This window comes from Symphodus melops, assembly GCF_947650265.1.
Source record: "Symphodus melops genome assembly, chromosome: 8".
Lineage (NCBI taxonomy): Eukaryota > Metazoa > Chordata > Actinopteri > Labriformes > Labridae > Symphodus > Symphodus melops.
The window spans coordinates 1,944,808-1,964,423 of record NC_136698.1 but is presented as its reverse complement, the minus strand read 5'-3'; the positions used below and the strand labels follow the sequence as shown (position 1 = coordinate 1,964,423).

General features: G+C 45.5%; 1 protein-coding gene across 1 annotated transcript in view; it reads left to right on the top strand.

Moving 5' to 3' along the window:
• The window catches only part of exoc2 (exocyst complex component 2), a 41,816-nt gene extending 23,040 nt beyond the window's left edge, over positions 1-18,776 (top strand). Inside the window, exons 7-27 of the mRNA XM_079351225.1 lie at positions 157-373; positions 1,179-1,260; positions 1,753-1,855; positions 3,337-3,455; positions 7,769-7,882; positions 8,219-8,343; positions 9,073-9,141; positions 9,218-9,375; positions 9,489-9,610; positions 10,889-10,950; positions 11,555-11,635; positions 12,156-12,215; positions 12,376-12,437; positions 12,519-12,588; positions 14,017-14,133; positions 15,492-15,633; positions 16,503-16,558; positions 16,666-16,788; positions 16,980-17,041; positions 17,405-17,464; positions 18,365-18,776. Coding sequence (XP_079207351.1) covers positions 157-373; positions 1,179-1,260; positions 1,753-1,855; positions 3,337-3,455; positions 7,769-7,882; positions 8,219-8,343; positions 9,073-9,141; positions 9,218-9,375; positions 9,489-9,610; positions 10,889-10,950; positions 11,555-11,635; positions 12,156-12,215; positions 12,376-12,437; positions 12,519-12,588; positions 14,017-14,133; positions 15,492-15,633; positions 16,503-16,558; positions 16,666-16,788; positions 16,980-17,041; positions 17,405-17,464; positions 18,365-18,458 — 2,098 coding nt within the window. The 3' untranslated portion in view covers positions 18,459-18,776. The remainder of the gene's footprint in view (positions 1-156; positions 374-1,178; positions 1,261-1,752; positions 1,856-3,336; positions 3,456-7,768; positions 7,883-8,218; positions 8,344-9,072; positions 9,142-9,217; positions 9,376-9,488; positions 9,611-10,888; positions 10,951-11,554; positions 11,636-12,155; positions 12,216-12,375; positions 12,438-12,518; positions 12,589-14,016; positions 14,134-15,491; positions 15,634-16,502; positions 16,559-16,665; positions 16,789-16,979; positions 17,042-17,404; positions 17,465-18,364) is intronic.
• Positions 18,777-19,616: the final 840 nt, after the last annotated feature.

Here is a 19,616-nt window from a genome sequence, read left to right as displayed (position 1 = left end):
CTCGCACTGAGCTGTCAGAGTAAAGAGATAGCTGTCATTTTCTCTCCAAGCTCGGTTTGCTGTGTCAGAGAGAGAGAGAGAGAGAGAGAGAGAACAGGAAGAAAAGCAGAGGCCGACCTTTAAAGGGAAATGTGGTATCAACATTTATTTTGATAGGATCCTGGTTTCTCGTTCTTTCCTGCCTCTTCCACTCTCTCACTCCTGCTCCCGCTCTGTGTGTCTCGTAGGGGCGAGCGACACCGCAGATACTCTCTTCCAGGAGGTGCTGGGGCGGAAAGACAAGGCCGACTCCACACGCAATGCACTCAACGTCCTGCAGCGTTTCAAGTTTCTCTTCAACCTGCCACTCAACATTGAGCGCAACATTCAAAAGGTTTGTGCATAATAAGAGAAGAGACAAATCAGACAACCTTCCCGTTGCCAACAAACCAAGTACACTTCATTCTGTCTTTTTGATCCGGGCCAGTGTAACCTGTTCTTAAATGTTCTGATAATTCAGCTCACTGGTTGATAGAGGAAATAAAAATCTGAAATCAGAACTTCCTGATAAAGTTTTTAACATAACGGGTCGGTCGTCTCCTTCATCCTGTGACAGTTTGTGATTTCATTAAATAATCTTATGATGAGGAGTCGCTGATGCCTCATGGTTAGGTCTCATTAGTGTTGTAGAGCTGCCTGAGGATGTTGGTAAACTCTTAATTTGTCTCTTTTAAGTTGACCTCTGTTAAAGACATTGTCCTCTTGCATTTCTAATCAGTGCACACGAGCCAATTAGAGACGGAGTAGGGAGGCTCATCCCTTCAGCATCCTACAAGAGAAAAGATCAACAGCATCGACGAATCATTGGTGTGAATCAGAGTACAAATAAAAGTGAATGTTAACCGGTCTCCAGAGACCTGGCGTCCTGCTTCTTTCTCTTGTATAGAAGTTTTTTTCAGCTTGATTAATTGAAGGCTCGAGTGGATTCAGGGGCGGCTGTGTCTCAGTTGGTAGAGTAGGCGTCTCTCAGGTTGAGGGTTCGATCCCCAGCTCCTGCAGCTTAGAATGAATGTGATGAGTTCCTTCTGAATGGTCACTTTACAGCAGCATTGAATCCAGAGGCTGGAGTCTACGAAGGCTCAGATACTCAAAATGGACTGTGATTGATTGATTGATAAATAAAGTCTCTTTTCTCTTAGGGAGATTATGACGTCGTGATCAATGACTACGAGAAAGCCAAATCTCTGTTTGGCACCACCGAGGTCCCCGTCTTCAAAAAAGGTAAACACGTTTATCATCAACAGATGAATGTCTCACTCTGCAAACACTGTGTGCACCCTGCTGCTCGCTGGATTTGATTTAACTTTGTTCTATTTTTTTTTTTTTTTTTTTTTTTTTATTGTTTCTGCATCATTGTCATCATTTATTTATTTATGGAAAATACATACACAGGGAACCCTCATTTACAATGGTGCCGAGGTTCAAGGTACAGATAAAAAAAGGAGCAGCAAAAAAATAAAACAAGAAATAATAAAGGAAGTGTTAAAAAAGGCAAGAAAATACAATAAATATAAAAAAAAATAGAGTAAAAGTAATAACTACCAATTTAAAATGTCAAATCAAAAAACAGATAAAATCAGAAATTCAAACTGAATTATCCCAGTATTCAAGGCATACTAGCAGTCTGTTTTTATTGTATTTCCTGTAATGACTAATATAGATCTAGAGTCTTCAGATCCTGCATGAATCAGTTTTCTCCTTCCTCTGTTGCAGTGTACGCCGAGGTGGAGACGAGGATCGCAGCTCTGAGGAGTCTCTTATTGGACAAACTGCTGCAGACTCCGTCAACACTGCACGACCAGAAGAGATACATCAGGTCTCTCTGTCTCTCTCTGTCTCACACATCTCGTTCATGTTGATCAGGGTTTTTTTTTTTTTTGGTCGATCATCTCCTTCATCCTGTGACAGATTTTCATTTCTCCATCCGTTACCGTGTCAGCCCGTCTCTCCACACGTTGCACACAGCCTGTGAGACTGGAAAGTCTCGACACATGTAGTCATTCATTACCTTCCTCTGGCCTCTTTGATGTCTGCCCGAGTCATCGTTTACCAGAACTCCATCCTCTCACTTTTCTCTCTCTCACCATTCGATGTTCTCCTCGGCTTTTTGTTGTCTCTCTCCCGGCCTTTCTTCCCCTTCTTCCCTCCCACCCTCCATCTTTCTCTTCATTCCATACTTGTGGTCTCCAAATGTATTATTGTTAAGACCGACCTGTCAGGATCACAGAGACCAGCTCTCCACCACATGGCAACATCTTTCATCCTGCTGCATTAAGCACGACTCTGAACGCCCACTCGGCTCCTGTTTACTCTTGCCATGGACGGTGGGAGCGCTGCATGTGTGTGTGTGTGTGTGTGCGTGTGTGTTTTTGTGTGTGTGTGCGTGTGCTGTAAGTTTTGAAAGATGCCACCTAATGAGAAACAACTGAGCAGTCGGTTCACAGGATGACAGTAGAGGGAGCCAGGCCGCAGCTCAGGGAGTGAGTCACAGGTCTCTGAATGATGCCCACAATATAAACTCCTGAGAGAGGGCTGCTTGTGGGTGCACACATGAAGGAGACGGAGACGCTTTCGTGGGATTTGGGCAACAGAAAAACAATGCTTTGTATTTCTGATTATGAAGTCATACGTGTGCTCTGTATACGTTTATACAGAGAGCAAACATGAAAATGTTTTTTTACTGTAGCCACTTTAGAATGACGTCTTATTTGCTGGTTTGGGTCTCTTAAAGGCCGGGTCGGTCAGATCCACTTTTTAAGATTTTGGTTTTTGTCTTTCGGTCCTGACAAAAATTAATAACTCATGTTCTCTGAAAAAAGAACAAAGAAAAATCTGTGATCTGTATCAGTTTGTAAGTCTGTAAAAACTTTAACCAATGTCTACCACTCTGATGAACCAATCACACGCCTCCCTGCTTGTTCTCTATCTCTTGTGTGAATTAGCCCACTGACACTCGGAGTGTTTATATTGTGAGTTTACTTCCCGCTGGATGAGACATGAGACGACTTAGTGTCTCCACAATGCAAGCGATGTAGCAACGGCGCTCCTCCATGTACATTAAGTGAGGGGCGGGGCTTTAGAGGAAGCAGATGTAGCACTGAGGGAACTACTGCTACTTTCAAAATCATGCTTGTTTTCTCGTTTTTAGATTTAGATTTGGTGCTTTTATTCTGAAGGGTCAAATAGTATTTCTGAATGTCCCTCTAAACTCTACAGGTCTTTGTCTGGAATAGATGTGTGTGTGTGTCTTCCTCTCCTTCCAATGTAAACGTGATCTGTTGTGTGTGTCACGTTCAGGTACCTGTCCGACCTGCACGCTCCAGGTGACCCGGCGTGGCAGTGCATCTACGCTCAGCACAAGTGGATCCTGCAGCTCATGCAAAGCTGCAGAGACGAGTTCATCAGTGGACAGAGAGGTAAGCACACACATGCTGTGTCACTCTAACACCACGCTCAGATTAAACACGCCCCCCCCCCCCCCCCCCCCCCGTCTGCTCTCTGTGAGGCCCGCGTGTTTATTTTTACATGAACGTATGAATAAGATGAAAGTGAGGGAGCATTGGTTTTGGATTTAGGTTTCTAGGGGATTGACGTGTTACTGCACACGTACACACACACGTACACACACACACACACACACACACACACAGCGTTTCATTCTCACTCACACAGCTTCACAGATGGATTGGAACAATTAACCCCAATTAAGCTGTTCCTCTGTTAAATCAGCCGGCAGAAAATATGTGAATGTGAAACCGTCCTCTCAGGAAGAACAGTGATTCGCCAACCATAGTTAGAAACACACACACACACACACACACACACACACACACACACACACACACACACACACACACACACACACACTCTCCTACACACGTTCTCGCACAAAGACACCCATACAAATACATTGCGAGTGGGTGGCTGCTTCACATAGTGCAGCTGGAACATAAACATGTCTAATGCTAAGGGTAACAGTGGTTTCCGGGGCTCGGGCTTGATGGATGGTTGGGGGGGGGAGGGGGGGGTGTATGTTTGCTCCCTCCCTCTCCACAGTTAAATATCTTGATCATCATGTCCGGGATGGCCCCTTCCCCGTCCACGCATGCATTCCTCAGCAGAGGAGCGCGTCGCAGGAAGTGAATGTAAAACTGCCGAGCCAAGAAGTCCTCGTCATGCTAAAACAGACGAGCAGGTTAACAGATCGTTTGCTTCAATACAACACAAGACATTAAAAACAAGAAGAAGATATAAACTGATTTTTAAATGAAGTGCACGTCGGCACTTTTACTTCAGCTCATACATGACAGAACTGCTCACCAGTCACCCGAACAGTTCGGTCTGAGAAACGTAAAAAAAATTTTTTTTTACCAGGTTGAGGAATTACTCTCTCTTTTTGAGTCGTGAATTTATCTTGACACGTAAACGCCGTGTTGCAGACTTGACCTTTCTCTCTGAGCAAAGAGTGCATGATAAATACACAAGACATTTTATTTAAAAACAATGTGTAACAATCTGTTTACCCCGGAGAGGAGGGGGGGGGGGGCGTGTGCTACGACAGAAACAAAAAGCACGAGAGGCCAGTGGGCGGGGTTTTTGGTGCTCGTACACAAAACAACCAGGATCCCATCCGAACAGCTCACCGACCCAACACAACACTTTCTGCTGAAGACGGAAAGATGTGCACCGTCTTCCTGTCACACCAGCAGCTGCCTCCTGTCCCCTCTCCTGCCACACTTTACTGACAAGCCCCTCTATCTCCATTATAGACGGACACACACACACACACACACACACACACACACACACACACACACACACACACCTGGTAGCTATTTACCATTCCCGCTCTTTGCTGCTCACCTCTCGCCCAAGTTCGAAACCCCGTGCCTCTTGAAACATCCCTCCACCCTTGAACAACCACCATCATAAAACCACATCCACTGCGTTCCCCTGACCCCGCTCGCTCGCCCTCCCTCCCTCCCTCTCTTACTCCCCCTCTCAAATTGCCAGTATCCCCCCCCTGGCTGGTGCCTCACGGCTTACCCCTCCGCTCGCAGCCTCCTCCTCCCGTCACGTCTACCCGCTCAGTGTTGTTTATAATTCGTCTTTTAAGCGTTTGTCAGCGTCGCACGTGGCGAGGATTATTCCTCAGTGTCATGAAACGTCGTCATCTTCTCCGTGTCTTGTGTTTCTCGCTCCACAGTGTGAGAGCAGAGGATGTTTTTGTGTATTATGACTTCCTTCATTATTCCATACATTTGCCTAAAAGGTGAAATAGACCCATCCATCTCTGGACTATTTTCCTGTGAGGAAAGTTGCTTCCGTATGTCTAAACACTCCCATCGCTCCCCAGCGCCGCAATCTGACTCTGCCTGATTCAATTATAAAGTGCCGTAACTCTTCACTTCCTGAACGGCGCTTCTTCTGCCAATATCAATACAATTAGCAGACATTTTGTTCGTAGGAAAATAGGTTTGTCAGGGAACGTTTGTCTGGGAAACAGGCGGTTGTGATTTCAGGCTCAAATCAGAACCGGTGTAGAAAGAAGGTGTTAACTACTTCTACTTCTACCCCCAAACGAAAAACAACTTGTTTTTTCTTTCTTATAAAACTTGAGAGGCTGTTAAAAATAAAAGAAGTTAACTAAAAGTCATAAATTATGCTTCGTTTCGCCGCCTGTCCGAAATAAAGGCGGGATCATTTTAGGGCCATACAAACCTATAATATCCTCCATCAACATTTATATGAAAAATACACTTCCTGTTTGTTAAATTTAAAAGAGAATGAACAATAACAAAGTTCCTTAAATACAATAGAATAAAAGATGGTCTTTCACAGTTGAACAGAATAAACAGCTGTTTGTGTTGTTATTCATTCATTGTTGTTTTTTAGTTCAGGGACAGACAGGTACAGCTTTATCTTAATGCTACATAATGTATCTTAAAATCTCTCATTGTATGAGGATGCACAGGACTCCATAGATTGAGCAAATATAGAAAATCATTTGGGATCAATGCATTCGAAGAGGCCGCCTGAAATCAATGCTTTTTAACTCTTTTATTTGCTCTTGTGTGTTTTTCTGTTTTTGTATTTAAGCATGTAGAGATTTTATTTTTTTATTTTTTTTTGTAGGAGACACACAAAAAAGTTTTTCCCCAACTTCCAACGTCAATAAATGAAGAACTTTTCTTCTATGTAACACTCCATGCATAAAGCTTATTATCACACTTATTACACACCACCACATGCCTTTAATGGTCAGCACAGGAGCTGCAGCATCCAGCGTCATGACTCTCCACCGAGCACAGCTTCTTTAATTCAAAGCTTGTTTGCATTACAACACGAACACAGGGAGTGAGAAGCGGGGGCTTTATAGAGTAGCATAAAACCCCTCGTGGTAAATAAACAACATGCAGGAGTGGGTAAGGTGTGTGCGTGTGTTTGGAGAGAAAGCAGGCGTGTGTGTGTGGTCGGGGTCAGAGACCTCTCGGGGAACAGGAACTCATCCGAGCTGCAGAGAAGCTCCAGACCCCGATGAGGAAGTGAGCAGAGGTGACACACATTGTTTGACTGTCTTCAGCACGCACACACACACACACACACACACACACACACACACACACACACACACAGAGGAGCCTGTATGTTAACCTTCATAGCGTAGAAAAAACAGGGCAGCAGAAAGACCAGCGCTCACACACATTCACACCTAAACCGTCTCATTTCTTGTGCGTTCGGAGGAAGGCTGACATCTGGATCAACAGCAGCTCTTCTCCCTTGAAAAAAAAAAAAAGGAGGGAAACGGAAGGCGTGCATGTGTGTGTGTGTGTGTGTGTGTGTGTGTGCGTGCTTGTAAGCACAATGTCAGAAAGCTTCGAGTGTTTACATATAATCTGACTCAATTGAGAATTTCCTTACATTTTCTAGACTGAGCGTCTGTGATGTGTGCACGGCCAGCTCAACCGCATGTGCTCCTTTTGCTTGGGGATTTCTCAATACTTGCTTACACACACACACTCCTTTTCAGCCTGTGACTCACCACGGCACTTTTTGTCTCGTGTGTGTTTGTGTGTGTGTGAGTGTGTCAGACTCGCAGAGTTTTGGAAAATGTGGCCGTCTGCACCGCTTCGTTTAGGCGTTCTGCAGCGTCGCACGGACTCGTCCCCTTTTACAACGCTGTGATGTTTCACTTTCAGTCCTCTTTTTTTTGGTCAACTTTCACCTCTTCTTCTTTTATTCTGCAGTTATCTCATAGATTGTTAGTGTTGTTATCTCATCGGCTGAGATAGGAGTGTGAGGGTGCAGCGGGGGGGGGTTGCAGTCTGGTAGCTTTCTGTTGCCATCTAGTGGCGCTCTGGTTCCTGCCGTCAGGATCAGACGTGACTCGAGCCCAGAGTGGTCGACGTAAACCCACTTCACCCCGGCGCTCGCAAAGCCCGCCGCTCTGTTTCCTCACCCTGGAAACAACGGGACATTCTCTCAGCTGCGGGCCTCGGCAGAGACGGATCAGAACACAAATAAAGAAAAGCCGAGAGGGGCGAGGGAGGATTGTTTGGTGTGAAAGCCCGCTGAGCTTATTGAGGAATGTGGAATTATGAAAATGGCTTATTTGATTATTTGATATCTGAAGTATGTGTTTCTCTTTCCTCTGAGTTCATTTCTTCTCTCTCTCTCTCTCTCTCCCCGCTCGTCCCCTCCTCTCCCCCCTTTTCTTTTGGCCTGTCAGAGGGTGTCGGGGCCTCGGGCCCGGAGGGGGATACCCGTCCGTCAGCCCTGAGCAGACTCAGCCACACGGCGTCTCTGAAGAGAGGGGGCAGCCTGCGAACACCACGACCCAGCAGTGAGCACCGCAGTCACATCACAACACGCCCACACGCGGCCTTCAGGAGGGGCTTCCTCTGTCTGAGGCTGAGCCACACTCGCCGTGTGTCATTGTTTGTTTTCGTGTAACACTTTCTTGAATGTACAGTGCTTACGGGAATCACAGTATATCTCATCATGCGTGTGGCATCGACAAACACACGCTGCAAAAGGTGTGCCTGGAAGTTAAACACATTATTCCACTTATGATTCTTCAAACCACAAAAGTCCCCTCATGACTTTCTCGTACAGCGGAGGTCAACCTGTGTGTGTGTGTGTGTGTGTGTGTGTGTGTGTGTGTGTGTGTGGTTTGCAGCCTGGCGATTCGAGACCCCGCAGCAGGTGCAGTTTGTGGAGAAGCTGTCCGACGTGGTGATCGGTCAGCTGCCGAACTTCTGGAAGCTCTGGATCTCTTATGTCAACGGAAGTCTGTTCAGTGAGGTGAATACCCAGAAAACAGAGGAATGTTTGTTTTCATTCAAAAAAAAAAAAAAAAAAAGGGTACATTAAGAAGATCTGCAGCCTGAGGAAGAAGAGAGGCCTTCATAAAAAGTTTAAATTGACCCAAACGACCAGAAGTCTTCTTCAGGAGTATCCTCGGGTCAAAACGTTTATGACCTTTATTCTGTGTTCCACTACACCGCACGCACACACAAATCTTAGTGTGTGTGTATCTTTAAAATATCCTCAGCAGACTATAAGTCACAAACCTGACAGGTCCCCATAAACCCCATATTTCACTTTTCTTGTTTTTTTTTTTAAGATGTATTTTTGGGCTTTTGTTTGCCTTTATTGTAGAGACTGGTCACAGTTTAGGAAAAGGAGAAGGTTTGGTCTCGTTCTTTAGATTTATGATTTAAACCACCCGTTTCATCCAGGTCAGAAATGAATGCAAATTAAATTCGATTCTCTTTTAAGGCCTTTTACAGTGACCCTGTTTGGTTAGATTTCATTGTTTGTATTAATATGAAATCTGCATAAATTAAAGAAAATAAAAGCTGTTCTAGATGTCGGCTGAAGTCTTCACTTGTCTTCAGTCTTTTTTCGCCTTCCGACAGAAAGAAGAAGAAACATGGTGACGTCCCTGAATGAACTGCTCCAGTCACAAAGATGATTTGAAGCATTTGTGTGTTATGTGCTTCGTCATGTGCTTCTTTTTTTCTTCTGCAGACTGGAGAGAAATCCGGGCAGGTGGAAAAATCCAAGAAGAATGCTCGACAGAGACAGAACGACTTTAAAGTATGTGTCACCCAGACTGTTTACACCTCAGCTTTATTTTAAGGCACCGACTCACCGCAGGAAACCTGTGTTATAGAAAATGATCGAGGAGATGACCCATCGACTGGTGAAGCTGGTGCGCGGCGCTCTCCTCCCCTCCACCCTGCCGCAGGCGGAGCTCAATCTGTACGGAGGCTGGGACAACAAGACGGAGCTCACTGGAAACTGGCTGACACAAATCATCCACACCGTCAGGTTCTCACGCCCATTTTGTCTTTTTGACCTCCTGCAGTGCTCACAGAGTTGTATCCAGGTTTCCAACTGGATCTCTTTGTGTAACGTGTTCTCCTCCTCTGCCTCGTGCTCAGGGCTTGTCACGAGGCTCTCTCTGCTCTGGAGATCCCCAACGACTTGCTGCAGGTGATCCAGGATCTGCTGCTGGATCTGAGAGTCCACTGCCTCATGGTGACTCTGCTGCACACGACAGAAGGTGAGCAGGAACAGACGCAGCATGTCTGCGCTTCATTCTGTCATCGATTTATCAAAAGTTTGCACTATTCAAATATCACCAGCAGTCTCCTTCAGTGTGAACATGGCTTTTCTCTCCTCCTCGACACACACACTGTCTCATTTTATTAACTGAAGTTGCAGCACTTGAATGCACGCATGAATGTGTATGATCAGGATCAGGATATTGATCCCCCAATGGGGCAAATTCGGGTTTTACAGCAGCTCCAAAAAAAAACAGTAAAACAGGGAATATAAACAGCATCAATAACAAAAAAGAAAAAAAGAGCAGCTATGAGCAAGTTTACATTGATTAATTAAAGGGGTTAAAAAAATAGACTTAAATAGTACAATGCAAAATAATTCAAAAATACAATAATGAATGTGGAGGTGTGACCTGCGCTGTACCAGCTCAAGTCTTTTTATCGTATCTACAGTAAAAGAAGAAAGTGGCAGCTTCCTTTAAAAGCTCAGCACCGTCAGAAAAGTCAGAGCAGCAGGTACGGGATCTTCAGGAAGGACATGTTGCCCACCGCTGTGTCATTCTGAAGTTTGCACAATCTGTTTCTTGTGTAGTTATAGGGAACAGAACATTTTGGGGTTGTTGTGAGTAATAGTAGTAAATATTTATTTCAGTCCATGACCAAAAAACATTAAAAAAAAACACGAACAGTCATAATAATAAAAAAAAAAACAATGACCGAAAAGGTGAATCATTACCCTTTGAACATTTCATTTATTCAGTATAACAAGAAAAGCTGCTGATCGTTCAGTCTGTAGGGGGCTTGGGTTGGGTACCAGAGGGTCGCCGGTTCAAGTCCTGGTTTGGACCAAAGTATGGAAGTTGTTCTGGTCGACCCTCTGACTGTCTCTGGTTCGGCTCCCCGTGTCGCAGCCTCACTCTGGCACCTCTGCACTAATGCTCCCGTAAAGAGCTGTGAGGACTCGGACCGCACTGAGAAGACTCGACATTTAAGACGGCCATGTGTTTTGTTCATAGAGCTCTATGGGCGAGCTCTGCTCTCTCAGCTTTCTCAGCTTCCAGGGTAGAAAAGAGGAAAGTGTACCAGACGCACTCAGTTTCACTTGTGGTCATCACGGTCGTTTTGAGAAGAGCGACTGGTTTTCACTGAAGTTACCATTACGGTTTCATGTTGTGCTTCTGCTTCACAAAGGTTTCATATTTTCATCTGTAATACCAGTTTAAACCGTCGAGAGGTTTTTAAGTGTTTCATCTTTATGATTGTATATTTTTTTCCAGATGTCAAGAGGCTGGCAGAGAAGGAGGACTGGGTGGTAGATAATGAAGGCATCACCAGTTTGGTAAGGACGTGTTACCAAACGCTCACTGACACGTCACGTGAGCGATCAAAGATAAACCTCTTTATCAATGTGGAACTTTAAATTAACATTTTTTCACTTTCTTGTCGTCATCGATGATTGACCTTCAGCTTTTTTTTTTTGCAAAATGCGATAAAGAACACCCGGGCCAGCACCCGTGTGCATGACTGGTTGATCTTTATTTCTGTCCAGGGACTCCAGATAGAAACGATCAATCTGGCACGAAGCATCTTTGTGCACTTTCTCTAAATCAAAGAAACTAAACAACATTAAGAAGTACATAGTGTTGCCGGTCTTTGGTTTTTCACGTCTCAGCACCTGATTCAGTCATGTGTGCGTTAGCTGACCTTCGCTGACCTTCGTTTTCTCCCAAAAAAAAAAAAGTGATTAAAAAATTCCTGTCCTGATATTTTCAGCTGTTTTCCCTCTAACCTTTAAAACTTCTGTATTTGTTGTGTTTCCATGCTGACCCCTATACGATGCAGTCAAACACTGCGTGACACTTTCAGGATCCTGTTTTAATAATCTTTGTGTTCTCTCTCTCTCTCTCTCTCTCTCTCTCTCTCTCTCTCTCGCTTGCTCGCAGCCTGCACAGTTTGAACAGTGCATGATCCAGATGCTGCAGTCGCTCAAAGAGCCGCTGGAAATCAAAGCAGGAGAAATCAATGTGAGCAAACATATCACACACTTTGAAAGTCGTATGAATCTTTTTATTCTAGAGTCATAGTTAGTCCAGAGATACCGGGAGTGTTTTTCTATTTTATGTCGGTTGTGCGGTGATGAATCTTAAAAAAGGCCCTTAAACATCGAGGATCCTGTCGTGATGAATCATCTGGATCGTCGTGAATCTTGAATTGTCTGACCTGAAGATGACGATGCGAACTTCATCCTAAAAAAGAAAAACTCACTTGTCGAATAATTATTGTTAATTTAATGTGTATTTGATGTGGACACAGCACATGCATTGATTTGAGTGGATTAGCACAGGGGCTAATTTGCCTCCACAGGCGGCTTTTGAAAGAATAAAACAATTAAAATAGAAAAATGTAAAAAAAGAAGAAGAAAGAAAAAAAATGAATAAAACAAAAACACAACAGAAAAACAAACAAAAGCAAGCATTTTACCATGTTAGTTACAAACTACAGAGCAAACAATCCAGCTGTTCTCATGTTGTGTGTCTGTCTCAGGTGCTGCAGTTGGACCAGGTCCAGGACCAAGCTACCGAGCTCAGTCTGGGCATCATGAAGGTACGCTTTCAACTAAGTTTAATCCCAATCACTCAGTGTGACACAAACCACGACTTAGAATTCATCTGTTCCGTTTCACTCGCGCGACAAATCAATAAGGAGAGCAAAAACAGGAGGATGTTGTTGGAACTGACTCGTGTGTCCGTTGTTCCTCCCTCAGGTTTTCATCAACTGTCTGGCGCAGCTGAGCACCAAGACAGACGGAGACGTGGACACCTCCCTGTGAGTGTGCGCGCTTCACTTTTTCATCTTCAGCGAGCTTCAGCGTCACACTCAAAAACTAAAACTCTCCTGTGTGTGCAGAAACACGTCGGTGGACCTGTCGTCTCCTGATCGGTTTCCTGGGGTTCAAGAAGGCTTCAGTCCGACACCTGTGAGCCGCGATGTCGCTTCTTATTTATTATTATTTCCGTGAAACATTTTGGGGTTAATACACCTCAAATACCACATCTGGATACGAGCAGCGTCACCAGCGGCGTGGGCTCGCTCTCCTCCACACAACCACACAAACACGTGTGTCACTCACTCAAACCACCAAATGTTATCAGGCTGTTTTCTGGTTATGGACAAGAAGCAGATACGTCCTCATTTCCTGTAACTTGTTAGAGATGCTGCTGAAGGAGGCAGCGTGCAGGGGAGGGAGGAAGAGGAGGACGAGGTGGAGGAAGAGAAGGGCGTAGGGCGCTTCTGGTAAAGGGAAATGGAGCAAGGTGCAGACGGGGTTTCCCCCCCGGCTCCAACGTGTGTAGCAGGGTTCATGCAGACAAACATGAAGAAGTGCAGATGACCAGAGTTAAAGCGGGTTTTAACTCCTCGCATCGACTCAAGTGTTGGCCGAGTTTTTTTTTTAACACGAAAAGAGAGCTGGCATCAATCACTTGTTGTCGCTTGGTGCCTTATCTCGTCTGCGTGGTCGTGTCAACGATGACAAACAAAACGCCACCGAGACCCACATCAGTCATGGCCATCAGCATGCAGGCTCGCCTTCCTGTCACCGTCCTTGCGGTCTTCGGCTTTTGTTTGTGAGCGCCACTTTGAGTGACTCATCTTTCGAAGATCGTTTTACAAGATAAGAAATCGTTGGTAAAAACAGATCACTTGTCAGTGAGGGGACGTGACGCAGTGAAGGCGTTCGCACAGAGTGGATCACTGGACAGTGAGCAGAGGGGATGTTTGTCAGGAGGCAGGACAGGCAAGTGCTCGGGGCCCCCAGGCAAACAGGGGGCCCTCAAGGGGTGACAAGTGGTTCAAAACGTGCAGTGACAGCAGGATGCGTCCCTCGGGGGGCCCCACCTGACAGCCCTCCCTCTCGTTGCCCTGCTCCGCGAAGCATGGAGGTAAAGTGAGTGAGTGAAAGTGAAGGGAGAGAGAGAGAGAGAGAGGAAGACATGCTGGTGATGAACGCCGGTTGGAGGGGCCCCCGATTGTGCCTGGGGCCCCGGGAGCCTCTAGAATCCCTTCTGATAGTGAGTTCACGAGTGTTTCCTGGAGACATAAAGACATGAGAGGTTAGATTTACAAACAGTGTGGGGGACAAGCGGAGCGGTCCGAGCTTTGGCGCCGCTCGACCTCGGGACAGTCCGAGGCGAGTGATCTGTGATGGAAGACGGTGTTTTTAAAAGAGCCGATCTGAAACACGCAGCGAGTGAAGCTCAAAACAGGGAGAGACGCTCGGTTAAAACACGAGCTTCTTGGTTTTTAAAAAAAATGATGAAAATCAGGACGTTTTTCTGCTCCAAACAGCTTTTAAAGTGTGTGTGTGTGTGTGTGTGTGTGTGTGTGTGTGTGTGTGTGTACACAGGAGCAGCGCTTACTCATCATCCTCAGTAACTGCCAGTACCTGGAGAGACGCACCTTCCTGAACCTGGCCCATCACTTTGAGAAGCACAACCTGACGGGCACGGAGAAGATCACGCGGGTCAGTAAAACACAAACAACATGTTCAAACTCAGTCTCATCCTGCTGATGTGTCATTAGAGCTCTTCTGAGCACAGATATGACTCTTCTTTCAAATGAAAAGTAAAAGGTCATTGTCTTCGAGGCTTCGCCCTCCTTTCTCTTCTTCACACACACACACACACACACACACACACACACACCACTGCACACGATGACTAAAGGCTGACACAAAGTACAGCAGTGTTCGTTGGTTTTCCAGTAAAAATCAAGAAACAAAAAAAAAAAACAACACAGTGTTATTTCCTCTGAAAGATTAATAACAATCACTGACTTATCTCGACCTTTTTGATCTTGAGACAGCTCAGAGTTAACACACTCAGATGTCTATCAGCAATGACAGGAAACAGTCATGTGGTGGGGAATCATCTTGGTCATATTTTATCCATTCATGGCCTCCAAGTATCAACATTTATATTACCTTCATAGAAAATGTCATGATACCTGAAGAGGTGACACACAGAGGTGACACAGGTCGAGTCGTGCGTCCATGTTTGTGTTGAGTCCACATGGATTAGACAGAACAGTCCGGACTGAAGACACTAAGGAGGATTTCTGATTGGATGAAGCCGTTCTTGATTTAGTTTTCTGGACACAGCCGTATTTAAGTCATTTAATTAAAAATTAATTTAAAAAAAGTGGAGCCCGACCAGCACTGGATATTTGAGGCCGATAACACCGACATCGATATCAGGGATATATCGGCCAATAGATGGATGATGATGATCCTCAAACACTCAACTGGAAAACACTGACGCCCGAGATGCTGGTCGTGATCCATATAGCGCCCTCCTCTGGTGACAGCCAGACAGACAGCTGCTGGCGTACTTTAAGGATACTCCAATGACATTTGACTGGTGAAAAAAGAAAGAGAGAGAGTTTAAATTTGCAGATACGATTGACCGATGTTATCGTCTGGCTGATTAATCAGTCGAGCCCGAAGGTTTTCTTTTTTTAAGGTTTATTTTTGGGGCTGTTTCTGCTTTTATTTTGGAGACAGGGCAGTGGATAGAGTGTGAAGTTAGAGAGAGAGAGAGAGAGAGAGAGGGAGGGGGGAATGATGTGAGGGAAAGGTTGGATTTGAACGATGATCCATCATGCTGCTGCCTCACGACTGAAGAGCTTTTTAAAACTTTGCTCCGAGCACACGAGCAGAACATGGAGACTTCAGAGTCCCTCAACGTGGATCTGCTGTTTTTCTTTTGAAGCCAGTAAAGATCTGATTCCAGACGATCACACTTCCTCCCATGAAGTCAAAAAGTCGATTTTTAAGGAGACCGTTTGAGGGGTAACGTTTGCCACGTGTCTGTATCGTTGCAGGTGAGTGTGGACGCCGTGCGAGAGCTGGACAGACAGCTGTTTGACGCCTACATCGAGCGGCGAGCGGACCCCATCGCAGGCTCTCTGGAGCCCGGGATCTACGCCGGATACTTCGACTGGAGGGACTGTCAGACGCCAACAGGTACGGCACAGTGAGAGAGTAACACAGACGGGGATGTTTGTGTCGGTCTACGGGGGGAAACTACCTGCACAAACCACCAACTGACCCGTGTGATATCAGAAGGGTCTTGTGGGATCTGAGCTGACAGGTCTGCTGTGATCTGTGTTGTTGTGGTTCTCCTCTGCACTGCGAGGACTTACCGTAAACAGCACAGGGGGGGGGGGGGGGGGGGGGGGTTCTGTGAGTCCCCCTCAAAGTGTCCTGGCCTTTGAGCTCAGCTGAGGCTGTGCAGCAGCAGCAGCAGCAGCCGCCCAGGTGAACCCGTCTATGCATGTGTGGTTTACCTACACCCAGGAAGTGAAGCAACAAGCCCGAGTGTGTGTGTGTGTGTGTGTGTGTGTGTGTGTGTGTGTGTGTGTGTGTGAGACTCGTCAGACTGGCACCAGATTCTTCTTCCTCGCTCTTCTCTGAAGCCGTGCCGTGAGCTCTGTGTGTGAAACAGGAACACTTTGGACACTAAACCACAGATCCAGGATCTGATACTTTCACTTGTCACACTTTGTGTTGCTGTGTGGGCGCTGCAAGACATTAAAGATCCACTTTCACTACTTTCACTCTGTCGCTGCCTCTGTTTTTCTTCCACCTTTTTCAACTTTGATTGACAGCTGAACTCTTCTCAGCACAGTGCGATGTCCAAACACTGTTGTTGTAGTAAAACAGTAAAAAGGTCTTTTGATGATGCAGCATGTTGTGAATCGATGCAGCTGCTGTGTGGTGCACTTTGACCTTTTCTCCCCCTCATGTCGTGGCGTCATACGACAGAGAGAGAGAGAGATGTTTTAAAACTCTCGTTTCCATTTGGATCTGAAAGCATCTTTTTCCCCCCTCAGGTGTGAGGAACTACCTGAAGGAGGCTCTGGTCAACATCATCACAGTTCATGCTGAGGTACAAGATGTCTCTTTTTTATCAAACTTTGCACATGAAGCAGATCTTTCTTTTTGTCTGCTCTGCTCTTTTTTAAATCCCTACACTCTTCCATGTCTGTGCCTCAGGTCTTCACGGTGTCCAAGGACCTGGTTCCTCGGGTCTTGTCCAGAATCGTGGAGGCAGTTGCGGACGAGATGTGTCGTCTTATGCAGTGTGTGTCCTCCTTCAGTAAAAACGGAGCCTTGCAGGTACACACACACACACACACACACACACACACACACACACACACACACACACACACACACACACACACACTCATAGTAGGACCCTGACTCATAACGACCCCCCACACTGGTCCAGGTTTCTTTCTGATAAAGTCGGTTTCTGCTCAAGCTGCCAACTGAAGTCATCTCTCCCCCTCCTGTGCTGTCCTCAGGCTCGACTTGAACTCTGTGCCCTGAGAGACGCCATCGCTGCATTCCTGAACGCTGAGAGCAAGTGAGTGCAGCACACACACACACACACACACACACACACACACACACACACACAGGAACTCACAGAGTGAATATGGCCGGTGATTTATGACAGTGAGTGTCACAGACGTAAATCTTAGCAGTCGCACATCCCTCACTACAATCCCTATTTATGTTACCTGCTGGTTCTGGAAAGGAAGTGAAAGTAATCTGGTTCTGCTGTGTACACCCACTGTGGTGTGTGTGTGTGTGTGTGTGTGTGTGTGTGTGTGTGTGTGTGTGTGTGTAGAGGTCAGTGTAAATGCTAAGTAGGTACACACACATACTGTATCTCATAGATGCATGTGTCTTTAACATCAAGTTAAAGTGACGTCTTGTCTCGCAGCGCCAGCTTCAAGCTAGCGATGGAGGGCCTTCCTCAGCTGCACAGCGGCGCCGATAAAAAGTGAGTCCCACCGACACGTCTTCATCAAAACCCATTCAAAGTGTCTTCCTCTTGAAGCTAGTTCTGTTAGCTTTAGACTTCGGCTCCACCTGGAAGTGTGTGTGTTATAGGAAGAGAGTCACATGCTTGTTTTGAGACGTTTTAGCTCACTCTCCAAGGCGACAGGCAAAAACACAGATTGAGCTTTGTGGGAGGAGATCGTCTGCTGCTTCCTCAAGCTGATAAAATATTGTTGTGATTTTTTTGTCTCTTGAACTGAAATGAAAAAATCTCAAAGAAAAAAATCAGCATGCCTCAGTGGGCGCTGCATCCAAAACACGAGAGAACAGGAAAAGCAAAACAAGCTCCTGTTTGAAGGATTTATTCATCGACGTCTCGAGCCAACATGCTCTTATCAGACTTGGTTTAATAATCTGGATTAAACATTTAAAACACCTCGATGTAGAATCAGTGTTTGTATGAGAGAGTCAGGGCAGGGTTTCTTCTTCTGTGTAGTTTGGTCAGATGCGTCAGATAACGATCTGAGCGTGTCTGCAGTCTGAGAGAGCGAGCGCACCTCTAAGGAATGAGTCGATGCTTTTAGGACCTGCTCAGCCTCGTTTCCACTTCCGTGTTGAACGTTTGTTTACAGGAAACCATGGCAACTGAAACCCAGCGTAGAGGAAAGCATGGCGACTGAGAACCCAGCGTGTTGCGTTGGCGTTTGAGCTAAGCTGCATTCAGGGAGAGCGGAGGTGTAAAATGTAGGGAAGGTGAAGCGACGCGGCGGAGCTCTACGTCGTTTGTAGCTACGTCAACATGGCGTGCATGCTACGCTGTAGAGTCAACGCAGAAGTCTAAATCAGGCGACAACAAAAAAACCAAGTCTCTCTAATTCAGCTTTTGTTTTCTCTCCTGCAGGTTGTTGGAAGAGCTGCTGAACATGTTTAAAAGCAGCATGCAGCTCCAGCTCACCTGCTTCCAGCCGTCCTGCGTCCAGCCTGTTAAGAGATAAACTCGCTCGCCCCCCACCACACTCTCTCTCTCTTCTAACTCTGTGCAATCCCCTTTGAGACCTCTTCTCCATCTTTAACTCTTATCACTGCATTGTTCACTCATCACCCTTTTTTTTTCAGTGTCACTTTCAATTTCTGTCTGTTTTATCAGATCTCAAAGAGTCTGAATGAGTGGATTTCATTGTTACTGTGTCGGACAGTCCCAGATGAGTTGGTTATGCTAATGCAGGCAGTCACTCATACAGCTAACAGGCAGTTATTAAACTGTTACTGGTTTGTGCTTCATCTCTTACCAAAATAAAGTGAGAACCGTTGAAGTGATGCTTCATTTACTTTGTCTCATAGAAAAGTTGTTTTGGGTGTTTTTCACACATCACATTTTCTTCACCAGCTGGGAAAGTTTTTAATGTTTTATTTGTAGTAATTATTATTATTATGTTTTTGTTTTCACGATTTCAATACCCCATATAACAAACAGAACCCCCCCTCCCATCTCTCTAAAAATCCCTCTTGCATTAAAAGCACATTCACACTTAAGACTCCTTCCAAGATCATGGTAACTCAAATCAAAGATGCATGTTGTGCCTATCCCAACACAAATATCTACACTCATTTATTTATTAACCATTTTCTTCCAGAAGTTATTTATTTGCAATGTATTCATGTTCCGGGGTTATATAGGTCCTCATCAGCCAGTTACACTGAAGGACTCTCATATTTGTGCTGGCGGTTTTTTGTTTGCGCCTCCTTACAGGCTTCGACTTGGAGGTCTGACCCCCATGCGTCAAGTCTGGACATTGCTGTTTCACCAGAACCAGATACGAGCTGATAGTTTGATAATGAACTCAGGCTGAAGGTGAAAGAGTCGGGATTGTTAGTGACTGTTTCTGTCAAGAAGAAATACACCTCCTTCATTGTAAATATCAGGTGATTATTTGTAGTATTTAAAATAAAATTATTGTGTAGACCAGGACACAACATGACAAATCCCTCAAAACCCAAAGCTTCTCTGATTGGTCCGCTGAGCTCCCCCTCATAGCAACCGTTGCTGGGCTAAGTTTAACCCTGGCTCAAGTTTTTACAAAGCACCTCGTGGAGGCTGTGACCTTATCTCCATAGTTTGAAGGTGTGTTTGCAGGAGTAAGAGATCCAGCATC